This window comes from Melospiza melodia, chromosome 29, assembly GCF_035770615.1.
Source record: "Melospiza melodia melodia isolate bMelMel2 chromosome 29, bMelMel2.pri, whole genome shotgun sequence".
Lineage (NCBI taxonomy): Eukaryota > Metazoa > Chordata > Aves > Passeriformes > Passerellidae > Melospiza > Melospiza melodia.
In genome coordinates this window covers 4,344,858-4,364,913 of record NC_086222.1, presented here as the reverse complement: position 1 = coordinate 4,364,913, position 20,056 = coordinate 4,344,858, and the positions used below count along the sequence as shown (strand labels likewise).

The window sequence follows — 20,056 nt, the reverse complement described above, 5'->3', positions numbered from 1 at the left end:
ACCTCCCTGCCTCATTACTGACAGCTCACAGTAGGAGCCACATGGAGCTGGAGTGAGATCCTCCTTAGGAGGTGTTTTTGGGGTCAGAAAGGAATGATACAGCTTCCCTTCTGTGGGTCCCATGGTCACTGGGTGTCTGAGCTCTCAGCACCAGGCTCTGACCCTTCCAGGCTTTCCATAGAACATCTGAGGGCTTCACCTGCACCTCAGCAGGGCTCTGTGTGTCCAGCTGCCAGTGCTCTCTGCTGAGGCTGCTCAGGGATCTGCAGCGTCCTGGGAACATTACAGGCAGCCTCAAGCATTACTGGCTTTACAGAACTCCAGTGCCAGGAGGGCTTGACTCCACCTGGAATTACTCCAGCACTTCACATGGGACCAAGAGCCACATCCAAATGAATCTCCCAAAGGAGGCAAGGCCTGAGGCTGTCTTGGAAGTTTGATTTTGCCACAGTTTTTGAGGTTTGGAGTGATGCTTTCCAGTTCATCCTTTTACATGGTTGGCAGCTTTAGTTTCCTTTGGGGTTTTCAAGCATTGAGTTCCTTTGACTCTGGAAAAGAGTCTGAGAACAACCACTTAATTCATACACCCAAAACGAGCTGGTTTTCAGTCTTGAGTCATTAATCTTGATTCCCCTGATGTTTTTCCCTCTCTTTCCTGTGTGTCAGGAGACTTTGCAACTCGGGCAGAGATCCTGAGCAGGACTTCCCTGGTGATCAAGAACACGACGAGGATGGACACGGCCACGTACCGCTGCGAGGTGGCCGCGCCCTCCGACACCAAAACCATCGACGAGATCAACATCCAGCTCACAGTCCAAGGTACCAACCATCCCAAAACTCCCCATTATTCCCTGGCTCGGTTTGAATAGACAGGTGTCTGCCAAGGAAGGCAGGAGCCTCCCCTGAAATGGAAAATGTAAACCCCCTCCCTCCAAATTGCTATAAATTTTAAATTAAGGGGGGGCTCTCTGGCAAAAATATGGGAGCAGGAATAACAGTTCTTTATTAGGGAAGGAAATAAAAAGATAAATAATGCAGTAACTAAACCAACACTGCCAGAGTCAGAACCCAACCTGACACCCTGTGGGTCAGGCTGTTGGCAGCAGCCCCATTGGAATTGTGGCTCAGCCCTCCTGCAGTGTCAGGGCTGGTTCTGCTGGAGCAGGGATCCTGGAGAAAGGTGCAGCCTCTGCCTCTGAAGATCCAGGGGCAGAGGCAGCTGCTGTTCCTCTGGGGAATCCAGTGGAGAATCTGTGCTGGTGTTCCAGAATCTCCAGATTATATCCAGGCAGGAATGCTTGGCTGGTGTTCCAGAATCTCCAGATTATATCCAGGCAGGAATGCTTGGCTGGTGTTCCAGAATCTCCAGATTATATCCAGGCAGGAATGCTTGGCTGGTGTTCCAGAATCTCCAGATTATATCCAGGCAGGAATGCTTGGCTCCTCCCTCTGGGCTCACATCTCCCAATGGGATGCTGTAGTTCTTATCAGCCATGCAGGGAGATTCAATAGCTGTTATCAGCAGATGTCACCCCAGAGGGAGGAGTGGGTGTGTGGAAGAGATAAGGAAAACTGCCTACTGAACAGAAGACAACTGCCATGCAGATGGGAAAGAGAATACAATTCTATATAGAATACAATAGAATAACAGAATAGAATAAAATAAAATAGAATCAATAAATAAAATAAATAAATAAAATACAATAAATAAATAAAATATAATAGAATACAATTTGCTTGGCAATCCAGGACACAAACCTACAGCTTCTGCAAGAGGAACACAAAGGGCTGTGGGCATCTCCAAACAGTGGGAGGTTTAAAACCAGGTGGGAATAATGGGAAGTTGGGATGGTTTTGCCTAAGAGAGCAGAGAATTTCAGTGCCACTCACCTGGTTTGTGTCTCCCCACAGTGAAACCCATGACTCCCAGATGCTCTGTGCCTAAAGCTGTCCCTGTTGGCAAGTCAGCCTCTCTTCACTGCCATGAGAACGAAGGTTTCCCCAAGTCCACCTACAGCTGGTACCGCAACAGCGAACCCCTGTCAGCCGACAGCAAATCCAAACCCCACAACTCCTCCTACACCCTGAACCCTGCCACGGGCACTCTGGTAATGCCCTGACACCTCTGATCAACACTTGTTTTCCTGGACAGGTTATCTTTAAGGCTGTTTGTAAATTCACCAAAACATTGCTTGGCTTTCAAGGAATGAATAATTTGAAGAGGGTGAGGTGTGCCAGGGTCTGGGCGAGCTGGGAGAGGGAGGATTGATGGGAGAAGATCTTAGCAGAGATGCATGTTTATACACATTTTTATACCCTCACAGTGCCTTGTTCCTCATGTCACATCCCTTCCCTCTGTCCCTTTTCCCTCCCCAGGTTTTCCATGCAGTGCACAAAGGTGACACAGGGCGTTACTCCTGCATAGCAACAAACGAGGCTGGCTTTGCCAAGTGTGAGGAGCAGGAGATGGAAGTCTGTGAGTGGCTCTCTGTACAGTTTTCATCAACGCTGGCTGATTTATCACCATAAATAAATTGCCATCACCATCAGGATTGGGGGGGGAACATCCTACAGCCTTAAGTGTTCCCTGCTTTCTCATAGCCCCAAACATAAGGAGATAAAAATAATCTGAAAATGCAGGGAAACGTCAGATTGTGAACAGATTTAATCTTGAAGTCGGGGACTCACTAGTTCCCTGTGAACTATTGCTTAAAGTGAGATGGCATTTTAGTGTGTGTGAAGCTGGAATGTGGCTGCTGCCCTGAAGAAGCACTGAGCTGGTGTCTCTCTTTGGCAGATGACCTCAATATTGGTGGGATAATCGGGGGAGTCCTGGTGGTCCTCGCAGTCCTGGTGCTCATCACTTTTGGGATCTGCTGTGCCTACAGAAGGGGATACTTTGCAAATGGCAAAGAGAGTGGGGAAAGGTAAGCCGGGCTTCTTGGACAACTCCCTGTAGCCTCAGCTAGCGTGGAGGAGTCTGAATGGTGCCAAGAATTAGTGGCTAAAAGGAATTTCAGTGCCTAATTCCCCACCAAAGCCCTCAGGCCAAGCCAGTCCCTGAGGCACCCAATGCCCAGCTGTAAAACCCTGCAGCACCCAGGTTTATTTCATGGAATCATCACAGAATCCCCGAGTAAATTGGGACCTTAAAGACCATCCAGCCATGGACAGGGACACTTTTCACCAGACCAGGCTCCTCAGAGCTCCATCCAGCCTGGCCTTGGACGCTCCCAGGAATGGCTGGCATTTTCCTAAGGGAGAATTGTGGTGTGGATGAGAGCTGTGCTCTGGTATCCACCCTCATCCTCTGCATGGAAAAGGGGGCCCAGCACAATTAAATGCCTGCAGGTGTTTGTCCAGCAGCTCCTGTGCTGTTGGCATAACGAGGGCCGTGGTTTAATGATCTCAGCTCGCTGCCTAATTAGTCTGAAGCATCAGGACATGCATAGGGAATGGATGCAGCAGAGCAGGCTCTCCACAGAAAGTCTCACTAGTTGTGAGGACCTAAATTTGGGATGAAAAACAGCCATTCTGGAGCGCAGATGAAAATGTTAAAAACAACAGCATTAGCATCAGAGACAAGCCTCGATGTCCTTACAGAGTCTGGAGAGGAGATAATATATGCAAAGCCAAGATTCTCACCAGATAGATTTGTTCTGTGCTAAATGTTGCTTTTCAGCACAAGTCCTGTCTTGTTTTTCTCATTGGTTTCATTTGTTTTTCAGAAAAAAGCTCTAAATATGCCATTTAAATGCAGCTGAGGGTTGGCATACACTGGACTTGACAGTCTTGTATAAATCCTGAGTTCCTGTGGGATTGCAAACAAGTGGTGCTTCCTTGTAACTAAGAAAGATGCTGAAGGCTTCTGGCAGTGAAGGATTAAAATGAACTTTATAATTGCCACAGGAAACAGAGCAGGAGGCACAGAAAGGCAGTGACAGACACCAAAGCAGCAAAGCCCAGGAAAGAATCAGTTTATCTCTTTGCAGAGTTTTAGGGAAACACACAGCAATCTTCTCGCCCTCTGCTGAAGGGGAATTTAGACAAAATCCCAGTCATGGTAAACGATGGAATAAACAGATACCTCATTTGAAAAACAAACTGGGTTTCTCTCTGCTTGCTCCTCACTCAGCTCCTCCTCCTCATTTCCATCTTCCCCAGCACCTCCCCTCCAAAACCCTGCAGTCTTCCTGTCCCAGAAATGAGACTTTTTTTTTTCCCCCTTTCTTTCAGCTACAAGACTCCAGCAAAGCCTGATGGCGTTAACTATATCCGGACAGATGATGAGGTACCAACAAACGCTTTGCATTTCCATCTCTGGCAGCAGAGGAAGAGGGTGGGCAGAGGACGGGGAGCTGGGAGGGCCCACAGGCTTTGTGAGAGTGGGCTCCCCTCCTCAGCAGGGCTGGGGAACAGAGGGGAAACAGAAGGGTGAGGGCTGAGTCATTTCCTTAGAAATGATGAGGAGTTGAAGCTGCCTGAAGTGACTGATGCCAGGAGCTATCAGAGGCAGCTCTGCTCTGAGTTATCTCGTGGCCTGACCCCCTCCTTAGGATGAGTTTCATTGGATTAAGTGGGCAGGACGTGATGCTTTTAGGAGAGAATTTGTATTTTGGGATTTGAGTAGATCACTGAGCTTAAGAGCAGAAAAAGCCTCTCCCGTTAGCAGAGATATCAGTGCGGGAATGAGAAAGTCCCTGCCACGCCTTGGGGTGCGAGGGGAACTGGTGCCTCCCTCTCCTTCCCATGGGAAATGGGAGCTGCCTGGGCATGGTTACACAGCTTGGATCCGCCTTTTGGGGGCCTGGAAAGCCGCTGGATCCTTCCTACATCCCAAACTGTTCCATTGCAGGGCGACTTCAGACACAAGTCTTCGTTTGTCATCTAAGACGCCAAAAGGAGATCGCAAACCAGCAAAAGCAAGTGTGAAAATACCTCCTCCAGGAACTCAAAGCAAGAGCAAAAGATGAATTAAGTGCGCTTGGAAGAGTTTGGAACACACAAGAACTCGATAGCTAGCTATCTGTATATCTTTTTTTTCTTTGCCAAAGTTTAAAGTAACTCCTCACTGCCCAACTCGCGTCTCCCCTGCCTCTGGAGATACCAACAGGATCACCCAAACCTGTCCTTGGACTGAGGAAGGCTTTCAGTCCTTCCCAAGAGACTGGGCTGTGTGAAGTTTGTGGAATTGCCTTCTCTTTGTGCTGCAGGGCCACGGCCACAACGTGCAAACCCAGCAGGGGCACAGCATTAGGTAAACCTGTAGTAGGACATGAGCAGCAATGTGTTACCAGTAGACACAAAAAAAGGGTGCTGATGCAGCAGCAGATGGACTTCAAAGAATGAATTTGGGGGATTTCCTCCCAAGAATGCAGTGCCCAGGCCTGGCTGGTGACTTTTCCACATCTGTGATTGTCTTGTGCTCAGGTGCCCAGCCACCAGTGACAGTGAAACCACCACAGATGCCCTCAGCCCTGTGTAACTCCCCAGATGCTTTGTTGGACAGGGGCAGGGCAGTGCCTGTGCTCCCTGCACCCAGGTAACCCCTGGTTCTAATCTGCACAAAGCAGGCTTGGCTCCTGCGTCCTTCCGTGGGCAAAGAGGCTTACAGGGGAGGCAGGGAGCCACTGCTAAGACATCCCTTTCAGGAAAATTAAAGCCAAATAATTTCCTGGGCTAAGATTGCCATAAAAGGTACTGAGAGATTCCTCCAGCTTTTTTTACCTTCTCTGTTTATTTTGTAAAACCCCCCCCCCCAAGCTTCTAAATTTTTTGCAAAGATCTATTTTGATTACTTCAGAAAAGGTAACATTTCTATTTAAAAGTGTAAATATGTGATGCCAGCAGCGTTTGAGTAACGGAGCTATTTTTTTACTGTTGAAGCTACAGGAGAGGAGCTCACACGTTGCTATAGTGTGGCACTGTCAGAGCATATCAGTATTAGTGCAAAGTGTAACAAAAAGCTGCAGGTGGAACAGCATCTCTTTCCTCTTCAGCCAGCTTCAGCCATTTCCTTGTCACAAGAGGTCTTACCAGACACAGAACAGAGTCACTCAGGGATAGTTTTTGTAAATTTATGGCAGGAGCTATCAACTTTTTTATATGAAAAAAAAAAAAATTTCTTGCCAGTGACCAACACTTTGTTTTTGTCGTTGCAAGAAATAGCCAGGATGGGTTTTGGACTCAGTTCCAAAGAGGTGACAGAGTGACTTCAGTGTTTGCTGCCCCTCTGCAAGTTCCCTAAAGCACTAACACAGTGTGACAGCTACAGCAGCTTGGCAGGGTTAAACCACATGGCTAAGGCCACTGTTACTGGGCTTGGGAAAGCAAAAGCTCAACACAAAAGCACTTTTACAGTGTCAGATGAAATTCTTCTCTAGATGGTAAAGGAAAAAAAAAAAAAAAAAAGGAAAAAGCAAAACCAACCAAATTTGGTTCTCTTGGCGTTAGAGAGAATGATGGGGAATATTTTGTTTCCCAAAATATCCACGTTGATAGTGTTGAACAGCATTGGGTGAGACCAGGCTGCAAGATGTGGATGCAACACTAGGACTGTGCTGTGGTTTAGGAAGTTTTTTAATGTAGCAGAATTTAGTGTTCTTGTATTTCCAATATGAATTGAGTTGTCTTAACTTTTTCCTGTATACAGTATTTTGGATACTTGACAATTTGGACTGTCAGTGTTATTTTTTTTTCGTGTTGTGCTTTACTCTGCTTTGTCTCCTGGAGCCCTCGCTGGACATGCCATTGCTGCATTTGTTCCACCCCAACAAAGCATTGCCACCTGTCCCTTTGCCAGGGGAAGCAAAGGCAAGGATGGGGCAGCCCCAGCCAGGTGTTCTCTGTGTAACTCGCCCGTCACCAATATCCTGCAGCTTCTCCCTGGTCACCTTCTTAATGCCAGCTCTTCATCCAACCACCCAGTGCTGATTGCTGCCTCTAATTGTTCTGACATTCCTTTGCATCCCACTGCTCCTCTGTGCTGCTTTCAGGGTACCTCAGTAAAGGGGAGAGAGGAAAGGGTTGGAACCAGGGTAGCTCTGGGAGCACAATCTGCGAACCAGCAGAGCTAGGAATCCAAACTTCATTTTATTATTTTTCCCCCAGTTCTAAAATGCACAGTGGCATCTCTAACGAGAGAAAGGGGAGAGGATCCTCCCCCACCCAGCTCGTGAGAGCTGATGGATGAATCCATTGTATCATTGTGAATAATATTCAGGTTTGTACTAATGTATTACCTTTTAACTTTGCCAAGAATGTTTTACATAAATACCAGGCTACAAAGCGTTCTTGTAGGGGTTTTTGTTTGGGCTTGGTGGTGGTTTTCAAACAGGCAAATTATGGGAAGCTCCTGTTTTCAATTCAGTGAAATGAGGGAAAGTCTCTCCTGTCAGAGCACTCACAGTGGATGGAGGTGACAAAGTCCAGGGCTGTTTATCAGTTTGTTCTTGGACATTTGCTCCTGGTTCTTCTCTAGAGAAGACAGGTTAAAACTCACAGGGCTCATCTCAGATACTTCTCGAGGACAAAACTAAAAGCAGGAAATAATCCAAATTTACCCTTCAGAGTGGTTAAATAATAGCTGAAGGCAGGAGAGAAAGGACAGAAATAAATGGTTTGGCCATAGTTTCAGCCAAAGCCATTCCATACATCCTCTGTTCTCTGACTTTGATTTTGGGAATAAAGTTTAACCTCACTTGAAGGCTTCTCTGATCTTCAAAAGAGAGTAGGGAAAGTGGAGGCAAATGTTGGGATTCCAGTGCAGGAGCAAAGTGCCTCTGTTTCCACTCCTGCAGCAAACCCTGCCCCGTGCCTGGGGCTGGCGTCTGACTTGGACAAACCAGCAGGAATAAAACAGATCCCAGCTCCAGGTTTCAATGAAATCTAGGCCATGAGCTCTGTGATAAAAGCTAAAAACAGGAAAACTTCAGTGAGGTGCACGTGGCCATCAGGGAGACTCAGGAAGGGTCAGATTTACCCAGGATATTTGTGATAAACAAGGCACTTACCCACCTTGTCTGAGTCACTCATACCCTGCTTGCAGCCAAGTCAAAGCCTCTATTTAAAAGCTGCTGGGCCAACATTAATTGAACTGAGGGCCCAAGATACCAATGATGTGGTAGAAGAGACTGAGAAGCTGTAGAAATCTACAGGGGAAAAAAAATAAAATCATTTCTCTGTCAGCTGAAGAAAAGGGGAGACGCCGTGGGTGGAATTAATTCTGCAACCATTTATTTTCATCAAATGCTAATAGTTGGAAATAACACAGTTCAAGAATGGAAATATTCCATATAAAAAGAACATTAAGGCTGTTCATACACACAGGAGTTTGCACAACAAATAAGAGGTGATGTAGCGTGCAATTACCAGATTTAGGGGTGTGGCAGTGACAAGCTGTTTCACCTTTTTTCAAATTAAAGCAACTCTATTATAAAACCAAGAGGGACAATAAGGCATTGGGTGAGCAAACCCAGGCACTCACTGCCCTGCAAGCTGTGATAAATGAATTTATTGCCAAGCTCGTGGTGACATTATGCCCTTACTTTTCCAAATGGACAAATTACACATCCAGAGAGCGAAAAGCCACCCTCCTGTCACCCTGCAGCGTCAAGAGCAGCACTTAGAACACATCCCTGTGCTCTGCAGGCTTTGCCCATCTCCAGGGCAGCTCTGGGGAGAGCCAGCTCAGAGCAGACAGGGCAGGATGAGGGTTCACAGCCGTTTCCAGTCCCAGGGGCAGTTCAGGAGCCTTGGTAGGTGTGTGCCGCTCTCAGGTGTCTGCCCTCGGGGGGCTCTGCAGGGCATTTCAGGAGGCTGCTGGCTGTGTGCAGCTCAGTGTGCCGCTCTGGGGGCAGCCAGCTCAGAGCAGACAGGGCAGGATGAGCATCCACAGCCATTTCTAATCCATGGGGCAGTTCAGGAGGCTGGTGGCTGTGTGCAGCTCAGTGTGCCGCTCTGGGGGCAGCCAGCTCAGAGCAGACAGGGCAGGATCAGCATCCACAGCCATTTCTAATCCATGGGGCAGTTCAGCAGGCTGGTGGCTGTGTGCAGCTCAGTGTGCAGCTCAGAGCAGACAGGGCAGGATGAGCATGCACAGCCGTTTCCAGTCCCAGGGGCAGTTCAGCAGGCTGCTGGCTGTGTGCAGCTCTGTGTGCAGCTCAGGGTGCCGCTCTCAGGTGTCTGCCCTCGGGGGGTTTCTGCGCTGGGAGCGCCGCAGGGGCCCCGCCTGGCCGCTCCTCCGGGCTGGGGACTCCACCTTCCACTCCCTGGGCCGGCAGGGGCTGCGGGAAGGAAGCACAACAGCCCTGCATGTCCAAACCCTTGTTCCAGCCCCTCTCTGCCTGCAGTGCCTGCTCCAGCCCCTCTCTATCTCTACAGTGGCTGCTCCAGTGTTTCTTTCTGCCTGCAGTGCCTGTTCCAGCTTCTCTCTCTGCCTGCTCCAGTCCCTCCCTCTCTCCCAGCAGTGGATGTTCCAGCCTCTCCCTGCCTGTTCCAGCCTCTCTTTCTGCCTGCTCCAGCCCCTCTCTCTCCCTGCAGTGGATCTTCCAGCCCCTCTCTGCCTGCCTGCAGTGCCTGCTCCAGCTTCTCTCTCTCTGCCTGCAGTGGATCTTCCAGCCTTTCTTTATTCCTACAGTGGCTGCTCCAGCCCCTCTCCCTGCCTGCAGTGCCTGCTCCAGTGTTTCTGCCTGCCTGCACTGGATCTTCCAGCCCCTCTCTGCCTGCCTGCAGTGACTGCTCCAGCCTCTCTCTCTGCCAGCAATGCCTGTCCCAGCCTCTCTCTCTCCCTGCAGTGGCTGCTCCAGTGTTTCTTTCTGCCTGCAGTGGCTCTTCCAGCCTCTTTTTCTGCCTACAGTGCCTGCTCCAACTTCTCTGCCTTTAGTGCCTGTTCCATCCTCTCTTTCTGCCTGCAGTGGCTGCTCCAGCTTCTCTCTCTCTCAGCCTGCTCCAGCCCCTCTCTGCCAGCAGTGAGTGCTCCAGCAGCTCTCCCTGCCTGCAGTTCCTGCTCCAGCCCCTCTGCCTGCAGTGGATGTTCCAACCTTTCTTTATTTCTGCCTGCAGTGCCAGCTCCAGCCCCTTTCCCCGCATGCAGTGGCTGCTCCAGTGTTTCTTTCTGCCAGCAGTGCCTCTTCCAGCCCTTCTCTCTCTTTCTCCCTGCAGTGCCTGAGTTCCAGCCCCTCTCCCTGCCTGCCCCAGCCCCGTGCTGCACTCACGGTTTCTCCGGCGATGTCAAACAGATGATATCCCTTGGCCCATCCTCAGCCTCTTCCTTCCCTGCAAACAATAGAGATGTTTTCGTATTTTACAAAATGCCACAGAGTTTGGTCATTTGGGGTTGGTTTCATTTCCCCCTCAAATAAGAGTGCCAGAGGTGACTTGCCTGGAGCTGAATGGGGTGTGAGCATCGGGCTGATGTGGCTGACCCCAGCACCAAAAGTCAACTCACTCAAGGTCTCTGGAAATAAAATAAAAAAACCCACATATTAGCAGCCTGTGACACAGCCAGAGGGCAAGGCAGGCTGCTGTGCCATACTCAAGTGTCACAGAGTAAGTAAATCCAGTTAATTGCAAACACACAGATCTAGCTCTTCCTCACAGACCTCAGGGTCTCCCATCTAGCTCCAAACCCCTGTGCTGAGTGTGATGGGCACATCACCCCCAAATCACAGCCCCAAACCCCTGTGCTGAGTGGGATGGGCACATCACCTCGAAACCCCTGTGCTGAGTGTGATGGGCACATCACCCCCAAATGCCAGCCCCAAACCCCTGTGCTGTGATGGGCACATCACCCCCAAATGCCAGCCCCAAACCCCTGTGCTGTGATGGGCACCCCAAATCCCAGCCTCAAACCCCTGTGCTGAGTGGGATGGGCACATCACCCCCAGATGCCAGCCTCACAGCCCCCCTGGCTGGGGGCAATCAGGGTGGCACCTTGGTGCTGTGCCCCCTGCCCTGCAGGCACTGAAGCTCTGCCATCCCACCCAGAGCAGCTGCTCCTCTTCCTCAAGGCAGAATCTGAAAACTGCCAAAGAGCCGCTCAGTGAGGAGCAGCCAGACAAGAGGAATCACTTGACAGGGGAGCTAGGTAGAATTTAGCTTGCCTGAATAGGCCCTGGTTGTCAGCTGTCTCTTTCCTGTCATTTATCTCATGGAGAGATGTCACAATATTCAGATTTTACTTAACTCAACGCTCTGTTTTATGCTCGTGTTTCCCAGAACCTTTCACAAGGAATTAAGGTAGGAAGTGCTTTATAGGGCAGGAGTTGGAAACTCAGCTAAAAGGACTTCACAGCTGAGCTGGGTTTGCTCTGCAACTCCTGCCCTGTCCTGGAAGGGAATCACAGAAATCAAACTTGATCCACCTGCCTTAGCTCTGCCCTGCATCTCCCAGGACTGTGCCAGTGACTCTGTGCAGTGTGGGCCTGAAAAAGTTACCTTGGTAAAGTGATGGGGAAGGAAGGGGAAAAAAAGGAGAAAGAAATGGTAAAGATTAGGTAGAAAAGAAATGGGGAAAAAAATTGAGGGAAAAATGGAGAAAAAATGGTGGGGAAAAAAGGGGGGGAAAAAGGGGGAAAAAGGGGGGAAAAAGGGGGAAAAAAGGGGAAAAAAAGGGGGAAAAAAGGGGGAAAAAAGGGGGAAAAAAGGGGGAAAAAAGGGGGAAAAAAGGGGGAAAAAAGGGGGGAAGTAGGGCTTTCCTTGCAGTGTGATTATCTCCACAATAATGTACAATTTATGTACAATTCCCCTCACCCAGCTCACTGAAGCTGCTCCCAAAGCACCAAGCAGGAGCTGAGGAGCCCCAAAGACAGAAGGGAAGGGAGAGAACACAGCCAGAACAGCTGAAGGAGGCAGCAAGAGGGGACAGCTGCTCCCAACTTCTCAAGTACAAACCTGTTTACAAAGAACTGCGTCTCCAGCAGTCTCAGAATGATACAGCAGAGGAATAAAATGTTTTATTCTGGTTGTCTGTCAGCCTGTGCCGCCATACAGATGGCTCAACACACGCTGACTGAAGTGATGCTCCTGCTCTGTACAGTTTGTCTCCCTGCTGAAGGACACATGCTGCCTCCAAGCAAAGCAGGAATTCAGCTCCAGCACCACTGCAGATTAACATTTTCCCTCCTTTTTCGCCATATGGTGCTTTAAGAGCAACAGCCGTGCAAGCTTCCAGGAGACCACAGCACTCAAAGAATCCTGCTCTCTAAAAACACTTCTTGCACAAAACCCTACTTTTATTTTTTTGTTTTTGCTAATTGCTCAGGCAAAGAGAAACATTGAGGCAACAAGAGCAGCCCAGCACACGGGGAAGGAAGGACAGGATCAGATTTTCCAGTGGCTGCTCAGGGCTGTCAGGGGTTTGCAGTGTGTGAGGGGCACTGCCACACCTCTGGGCTGAGGAAGCACAACCACCTTCCTCTTCAGCACCCCAGAGACAAGGAGGGAACAAAGGGCACTGTCACCTCAGCATCCCAAAATAAATTCCCTCCTGCACTGAGCCTGCGAGATGCACATGGAGACACTGCACTGTACTTTTCGGTTTCACAGTTTCAGTTTTCTCATCCCTTGGTTTCAGGAGGGCTCTTCCTTCCTACAAGCACTTAGATAAATAAATAATCCACAGCCATTGTTGGGGAAGATGAAACAGGAGAACCTTATCAATTTGATTGCCTGGAAAATGATTTTGAGAATATGGAAACTATAAGTGAGATTGAAATGAAAGCAAGCTTTGAGATCCCTCAGTCACTGAACAACTGGAAAACAATGGTGTGGCTGGCTGAAGGTGATCCCCTTTTGATGGAACAACACCCTCTGCTTGCAGACAGGCCCAAGGGTCAGAGCAGACCCTGCTGGCTTGGCAGAAGGGGCCAAAGAGGAGATTTTAGGGTTTAAAATGTAACACAGGATGGTAATGTAATGATTCTTATAGGCTGTGTGTAAATGCTGTAGGATTTGTATCTTGTACTAGATTGGTTAGTGAGAATCAGAATATTCAACACAGAAGATTTATTGTATTATAATGGCACCACCAGTTCCTACTCACCCTCTGGGGTGCTGATTGCTCTCCCCACCACAGCCATGGTTCCTCCACCGGACTGTTGGTTCAGGCTTTGGAAGGAGACTGGGAACAAGGAGGGAGTGAGTGAGATTTGGAATGCACTGCAGCTCTGCCTGGGGCTGTGCAGAGCAGGGCAGGGCAGCTCCCACCTTGCTGTGCCAGCTGTGCCCATGTAAAGCAGGGACAGGACAGCTCCCACCTTGCTGGTGCCAGCTGTGCCCATGCAGAGCAATCCCCACCTTGCTGGTGCCAGCTGTGCCCATGCAGGGCAGTTCTCACCTTGCTGTCTGCCAGCTGTGCCCGCTGCTGCCTCGGAGGAAGCTGACAGGCTCCTGCCCATGCTCCTGCTGCGCTGCTGGCACCTCTCCTGCAGAGCCTTCCTGGCAGAGGTGAGGATGGCCAGGGTGCTCAGGGACGCTGCCCTAGGGCACAAAGGGACACAGGGACACAGGTGAGGATGGCCAGGGTGCTCAGGGACGCTGCCCTAGGGCACAAAGGGACACAGGGACACAGGTGAGGATGGCCAGGGTGCTCAGGGACGCTGCCCTAGGGCACAAAGGGACACAGGTGAGGATGGCCAGGGTGCTCAGGGACCACAAAGGGACAAAGGGACACAGGTGAGGATGGCCAGGGTGCTCAGGGACGCTGCCCTAGGGCACAAAGGGACACAGGTGAGGATGGCCAGGGTGCTCAGGGACGCTGCCCTAGGGCACAAAGGGACACAGGGACACGGGTGAGGATGGCCAGGGTGCTCAGGGACACTGCCCTAGGGCACAAAGGGACACAGGTGAGGATGGCCAGGGTGCTCAGGGACGCTGCCCTAGGGCACAAAGGGACACAGGTGAGGATGGCCAGGGTGCTCAGGGACGCTGCCCTAGGGCACAAAGGGACACAGGTGAGGATGGCCAGGGTGCTCAGGGATGCTGCCCAAGGGCACAAAGGGACAGCCGCTGGCATCTCCCTCTGAAAGCCCCAGTGAGAGCCTTCAGGGAAAATCTGTCCCCTCCCTCAACATCTAATAATGAGATTATGCTGCAACACCCGTGAGTTTCAGACCACTCTCTAAAGAAAGGATCAGCAAAGCAGCATAAATGAATATAAATATATAAATAAAATAAATAATGTAAATAAATTAAAATATAAAATACAATAAATATATAAACTCTAATATAAAGTAATATAAAAATATAAATAAATAAAATAAAACAAAACAATATAAATAAATTAAAAACATAAAATAAGATATAAATTATAATATATAAATAATATAAAATTATAACATAATAAATATACATTATAATAGATATATATAATAATATAAATAAATATAAAATACATAATAACATATAAACTTTACTGTAAAAATCACATAAAATATAACATAAATAAATATAAATAATATAAATATGAATAAATTAAAAATAAAAATATATAAACTCTACTGTAAAACTAATATAAAATATAAATACATAATAAAATAAAATTTAAAAAACCAAAGTAGAAATATATAAACACAAATATAAAAATAACAAATATAAGTACTTAATAAAACTAATAAAAATTACAAATAAAAATACAAAATATATGAACTCTAATATAAAAACAACCAATATATATGATATAGATACATAATAAAATAATAAAAATAATATAAGTAAATACAGAATATAAAATAGGATATAATATTAAAATAACACAAATATATAAAATATAAATAAATAAAAATAAATAGAAATATGTAATAAATGTAAAATACCAGGTAAAAAGAGGAGCCCATACCTGCGACCCACCAGTGGCTGTTTCAGAGCCTCAGCACGAGGGGTGGCAAACTCAGAGGGGCCAGGGGGAGGGATGGAGCCAGCTGTGGATGGCCTCCCACCCCCTGAGGACTGAGCACTGGAATTATTCTGGCCACCAGGAGCTGCAGCTCTCTCCAGAGATGGAGCCTGCTGTGGAAAACAGGAGAACAGGTCATGTCTGACAGGGGAGACAAGAGCAGAAAACCCTGCAAGGTGCTTGGGCCTGAGTGTTTCAGAACTGCCCCTCGTGGGATGGATGGAAAGGGTGCTGGGGAGGAACAATTTACTGGGCAACATTTTACCAAGAAGTGAGCAGGGACACAAATGTCCCAGTTTAGAGGTCTATATATATAAAGTGCTCTTCTAAGGTCTGCAGAGAAATGAACTTCCAGGCAAGAAGTCACCTCATCTTAAGGTAGGGATCTAAAATAGCTCAGGACAACTGACTCAGGCACATATTTATTTCTTTACACTGAATTTAAAAGAGTATCTCATGACTAGGACAGGTTTGAACTTTCACTTTGTAGACACCTAAAGTCAGTCAAAGTGAACTCTTTTCTTTGTTACCAGTTTATCATTCTGGGAACAGAGAGAACATTTAAGCCCAGCCAGTGCCACATTAGACTTGCTTTTTCCTTTAAATTGAATTCTCTCTCCATTAATCACTTGCTGCTCCTCTTGGCTTTGTTTGCTGATGTTCTAAGGCTATTAAATGACTCTGAAACCAAAACTTCTGTCGGAGGGAGGAAAAGAGGGAGGAAAACCCCTGATAACCATCCTGCTCCATGGACAGGGTCCCCAGGCAGGGCTTGGGTGCCAGGAGCACAGGAATTTGAGCAGATGAGACATGGAGAGAGTTAATGGCAATAACCACCTCTCTGTGGGCTGCTGGGAGCTGCTCCTGCTCTGACTCCTTCTCCCTGGCCAGCTGCTCTTCATATTTCTTCATGTCATACTCCAGCTCAGCTGCCAGCTGCTTGTCCACAGCAAAGAGGTCTTTGATTTCGTTTCGGTAGTCTTGCATCATTTCCTGCAGCAACAAGGAATGTTTGGAGCCCTTCAGAAATCTCCCCCAGCTACTGATTCACATCCCCATTCAGATCACAGCTGCTCGGGAGCAAAAGGAAACACCAGTTGGTAGAGCAGAGGTGTTTTTAACAGACTGAAGAGTTTTATCTCCAATTTGTTCCTCGGAACGTGGAAAAGCTCCGCAGCGTTTGAGCTCTCCTCCTGCCCACGTTCCACGCTGAGAGCCTCATCTCCAATCCCTCCACCTCCCACGTTATTTAACGCAGTGGCAGTGTCACAACATCCTATCTTCTGAATCCCTCCCTCCTCGCAAGGCTCTGGGTTGTGGCAGTGGTTGCACATTAACTCCGGAGAGGATCAAAACACCACGACCAGCAGGAAAACAACGCTTCCCCTTACCCTCAGGCAGTTCATCAGGTCCTTGAGAGCTGGGATCCTCTTCTGCTCCATCAAGGACTTGAGTGATGTGATTATTGGGATGATGTTTTCGATGAAATTCTTCTTTTGAACCTTTTTGTGAACGAGGCATGAACAGTTATGCGAGGCAGTGAAGGAGAAGCCACTCTGCGGCTCCACAGAGGAGTTCTCCCTCCACAGCCAGGGAATCACTGTAATTAAGGCTGCTCTTACACCACACACATGCACAGAGGCTTTTAACCTAAGTGGAGCCTTTTCAGATGCATCACTAAGTCACTCAGATCCCACAGTGAAGGCAAATTGCCCAGAGGTGCAGGGAAATCATTGTTCCGCTCAGATGCCTCAGCCAAGGAGAGGGGTGGGGAACAAATCCAGCTCAGCACAGCTCCCCTGGCTCCTGGGAAATGCACTTCTGCTCCCTCCACCCCCACAACGAGCATCCCTCACCAATTCTGCCTTCATATTGTGCTTTTACAGCACACAGAGCTGCCCAGCCCTCTCCCCACAGCACAGCAGGTGCCTCTCACCTGTGAGATGAGCTTTTTCTGGGCCACCTGCATGACAGCATTGGCCATGGCCATCTCATCTTCATCAGCCTGAATGTCCTCCTCGGGTTTGGACCTCATACTTGAGAGCTTGATTTCTTTGCAGCTGAGGACTGCAAATGTATCTGAGAGCAGCTCACTGCCTTCTGGGTCCAAGGGAAGGACCTCATCCACAAAGCAAGCTGGAAGACACAGGGAAGGAATCATTTGTTTTTCCAGAAGCAGCAATGATGGGCAAGCCAGGATAAAACACCTGGATCATGAGATTTTATACACCTGGATCGTGAGATTTTATACACCTGGATCATGAGATTTTATACACCTGGATCATGAGATTTTATACACCTGGATCGTGAGATTTTATACACCTGGATCATGAGATTTTATACACCTGGATCATGAGATTGTATACATCTGGATCATGAGATTTTATACATCTGGATCATGAGATTTTATACATCTGGATCATGATATATTATACACCTGGATCGTGAGATTTTATACATCTGGATCATGAGATTTTATACATCTGGATCATGAGATTTTATACATCTGGATCATGATATATTATACACCTGGATCGTGAGATTTTATACATCTGGATCATGAGATTTTATACACCTGGATCGTGATATATCATACACCTGGATCACGATATATCATACACCTGGATCATGATATATCATATACCTGGATCGTGAGATTTTATACACCTGGATCGTGAGATTTTGCACAGACACCATGTTTTTGTTTGCCAGACTTTTAAATGCATTTTTAAACCCTTACCTAGGATGCTGTGGCTGATCTTGGTGGTGATGCTGAACCTCTGCTCATCCGTGAAATGGTCCAGCAGGAAGGTGTAGATCCTCATCCTCTTCTCCTTGTTCTCCTTCCCCTTCAGAGAGAAGAGCTGCTTCGCCCTGTGGCAGAGCACAACATTTCACAGAGGCCCAAATCACTTCATGCCAGCTCCCAGGAATAATGAGACCTTAAATCAGCCAAGGATATTTGCATGCCACTTTTAAGAGCCATAAACCTGCTAGGACAGCACACAGTCCTACAAATTACACACAGCAGTGTCACGGAAAAGGCAGGACACAACTCAGCACTGGCATGGATAATTACCAAGTGCCACAACTGCTGTGCTGTCACCGAGAGCTGCATGGCCAGACAGCCCATAATTTAGCAAAAATTAGCCAGGAATGTGCTCAACTGACCTCTGGCTCTGGGGGAACCTGTTGTACTTCTGGTGTTTCTCGTAGCTGTTGAAATGGAAGATGCACTCAATGAAGTGCTGGGAGAACATCACAGGGTTCCTCTTCAGCAAGAGATGCACCAGGCAGAACTCTGCAAACCTGCAGAGGGGGAGAAGGAAGAAATTATCACTGGATAGATTCCAAAAGCCACCCCTGAAGCTGTGCAGGGCTCTCAGGGCAGGAGGATGGTTTTCCTCTGCCACATCTCCCTCAATACATTTAATTCTTGCCCAGCTCACTAACTTCCACCCTTTTCCCAGAGGGACAGACATTTCCAGAGGGACAGACATCTCCAGCATCCACAACACTACTCATTTTTATGGCCATTAAAGCAAACTGAGCCAGAAATAAATCTGAACTTGAATCCTGTCACAGCATTTTAATTATTTAAATAACCTGAGCTCCACCATGGCTGAGACACAGCACTCAGCAAGCAACAAGTTAATCACCAAAGGTCCTGCAAGAGCTGCAAGGCAACCCCAGGCTGGAAGAAAGTGGTTTTGTCTGGATGCTGTATCCAAATGCAGATGCAAAGGAAAAGGCTCCCAAAGAAATGGGAGGAACACGATGCTGCAATGCCACCATCTACTGGAAAGACATTTTTAGATATAAAAGACACTGAAGAGAAAAGGAAATGTGAATGGTAATTGATAAAAGGTTGATGGTTCTGGAAATATCCATCTCAGATTGACTGTTCCATGCAGAAATGAGCAGCAAGGTGTCCCATCCTCCTCTGTAACCCTAATTTCTACATGAGCTCCCAACCTGAGAGAAACCTGCCCCATTCATTTCTCACATAACAGAGCAGCTGGAAACTGTGAAACCTCCAAAAACTTCATAAACATGCACTTAAAATGAGAGTGCATAATTCCTCTGACACATCATTGGACAGGTCATTCCTCTGACAATTACAAGATGTGGCAGAAGGCTGAAAAGGAAAGGCATGCAATATAAGAAAAAGGAAACTGCAGCAAAATATTTAATCCTAGTTCTTAAACAAATCCAGCACTTCAGACAGAGCCTGTCTGAAAACCACAAGGAAGATTTCACAAGGGTCTGTCTCAAAAATTCCTTTTTTTCTGGATAACTGAGTCCTGAATAGAGCAGAGCTGAATGTTTGAGGACAGCCAAGGACACTTTGGGACTTTTAAGTGTCCTTGGGAGAGGCTCATCACCCCTGTGCCACCACTGCAGACCCTATAGGAAGTACAGAGGTCAGAGGGACAATCTGCTTTATCACTGGCATTTCTCTTCACAATGTGAAGGTGCCAAGGCTGAGACAGGCTTTGAGACATCTCTGCCCTTCACCTCCTCCATCATTTCACAGCTGAGATTTTTACCTGGCAATGTCTGGGTTTGGATCCACCAGGACACTGACAAAGCGAAAGAAGAGGCAATCCTTCCATTTCACAAACTCCTCCTGTGGAAACCAGCAGAAATCAACAACATGAACCAGGAAAACTTAATGTGAACCTCCAAATTGTAGTGAGGTAAATGAACAAGCTGTAAAGCTTCAGCCAGAGGCACATAAAGTAAACCCCAAAACAACCCCAAGTATTCTGGAGGATGCTCTAAGCAGCACAAATGCCACAACAGCACATTGAGGTTTACCCCATGTATGAAGAATAAAGTAGAAAAATGAAAAATCTGCTCTCCCACCCCATGGCAGGTGTGCTCTTCAATTCTGTTTTTACACTGCACTCCTTTGCAAGCTACAGACTTAATTAAAAAAATGTACCTTTCACTTAGAACGGATTTCTACCCTGGAAAATTTCCACTGTGTCTCACCTGCAGGAGGTTGGTGAGCAGGATGAAGGTGTCTCCAATAGTTTGAGGGGTGTTCCAGCTATGTTTGCAAACTACAGATTTAGTTCAAGGATGCACATTTCACTTAAATCAAATTGGATTTCTACTCAGGAAAACTTCCAACATAATCTCACCTGCAGAAGGTTG

At 47.6% G+C, this 20,056-nt stretch overlaps 2 protein-coding genes across 4 annotated transcripts in view; one reads left to right on the top strand and one right to left on the bottom strand.

Annotated features, from left to right (window-relative positions):
- Nucleotides 1–7,287, top strand: part of JAM3 (junctional adhesion molecule 3) — a 35,671-nt gene extending 28,384 nt beyond the window's left edge. Inside the window, exons 4-9 of the mRNA XM_063178591.1 lie at nucleotides 667–819; nucleotides 1,912–2,108; nucleotides 2,377–2,476; nucleotides 2,798–2,927; nucleotides 4,237–4,291; nucleotides 4,856–7,287. Of these exons, the coding sequence (XP_063034661.1) occupies nucleotides 667–819; nucleotides 1,912–2,108; nucleotides 2,377–2,476; nucleotides 2,798–2,927; nucleotides 4,237–4,291; nucleotides 4,856–4,891 (671 nt within the window). The 3' untranslated portion in view covers nucleotides 4,892–7,287. The remainder of the gene's footprint in view (nucleotides 1–666; nucleotides 820–1,911; nucleotides 2,109–2,376; nucleotides 2,477–2,797; nucleotides 2,928–4,236; nucleotides 4,292–4,855) is intronic.
- Nucleotides 7,288–8,728: 1,441 nt separating this feature from the next.
- Nucleotides 8,729–20,056, bottom strand: part of NCAPD3 (non-SMC condensin II complex subunit D3) — a 41,116-nt gene continuing 29,788 nt past the window's right edge. For 2 of the 3 annotated variants that reach the window (XM_063178590.1, XM_063178589.1), the window contains exons 24-35: nucleotides 19,444–19,523; nucleotides 18,065–18,202; nucleotides 17,634–17,767; nucleotides 16,830–17,029; nucleotides 16,285–16,395; nucleotides 15,731–15,886; nucleotides 14,837–15,006; nucleotides 13,337–13,479; nucleotides 13,043–13,120; nucleotides 10,382–10,456; nucleotides 10,215–10,275; nucleotides 8,729–9,284 (exon numbers count right to left, since the gene is read on the bottom strand). In XM_063178590.1, the coding sequence (XP_063034660.1) occupies nucleotides 9,176–9,284; nucleotides 10,215–10,275; nucleotides 10,382–10,456; nucleotides 13,043–13,120; nucleotides 13,337–13,479; nucleotides 14,837–15,006; nucleotides 15,731–15,886; nucleotides 16,285–16,395; nucleotides 16,830–17,029; nucleotides 17,634–17,767; nucleotides 18,065–18,202; nucleotides 19,444–19,523 (1,455 nt within the window). In that variant the 3' untranslated portion in view covers nucleotides 8,729–9,175. The remainder of the gene's footprint in view (nucleotides 9,285–10,214; nucleotides 10,276–10,381; nucleotides 10,457–13,042; nucleotides 13,121–13,336; nucleotides 13,480–14,836; nucleotides 15,007–15,730; nucleotides 15,887–16,284; nucleotides 16,396–16,829; nucleotides 17,030–17,633; nucleotides 17,768–18,064; nucleotides 18,203–19,443; nucleotides 19,524–20,056) is intronic. The other variant, XM_063178588.1, reaches the window with a different exon arrangement.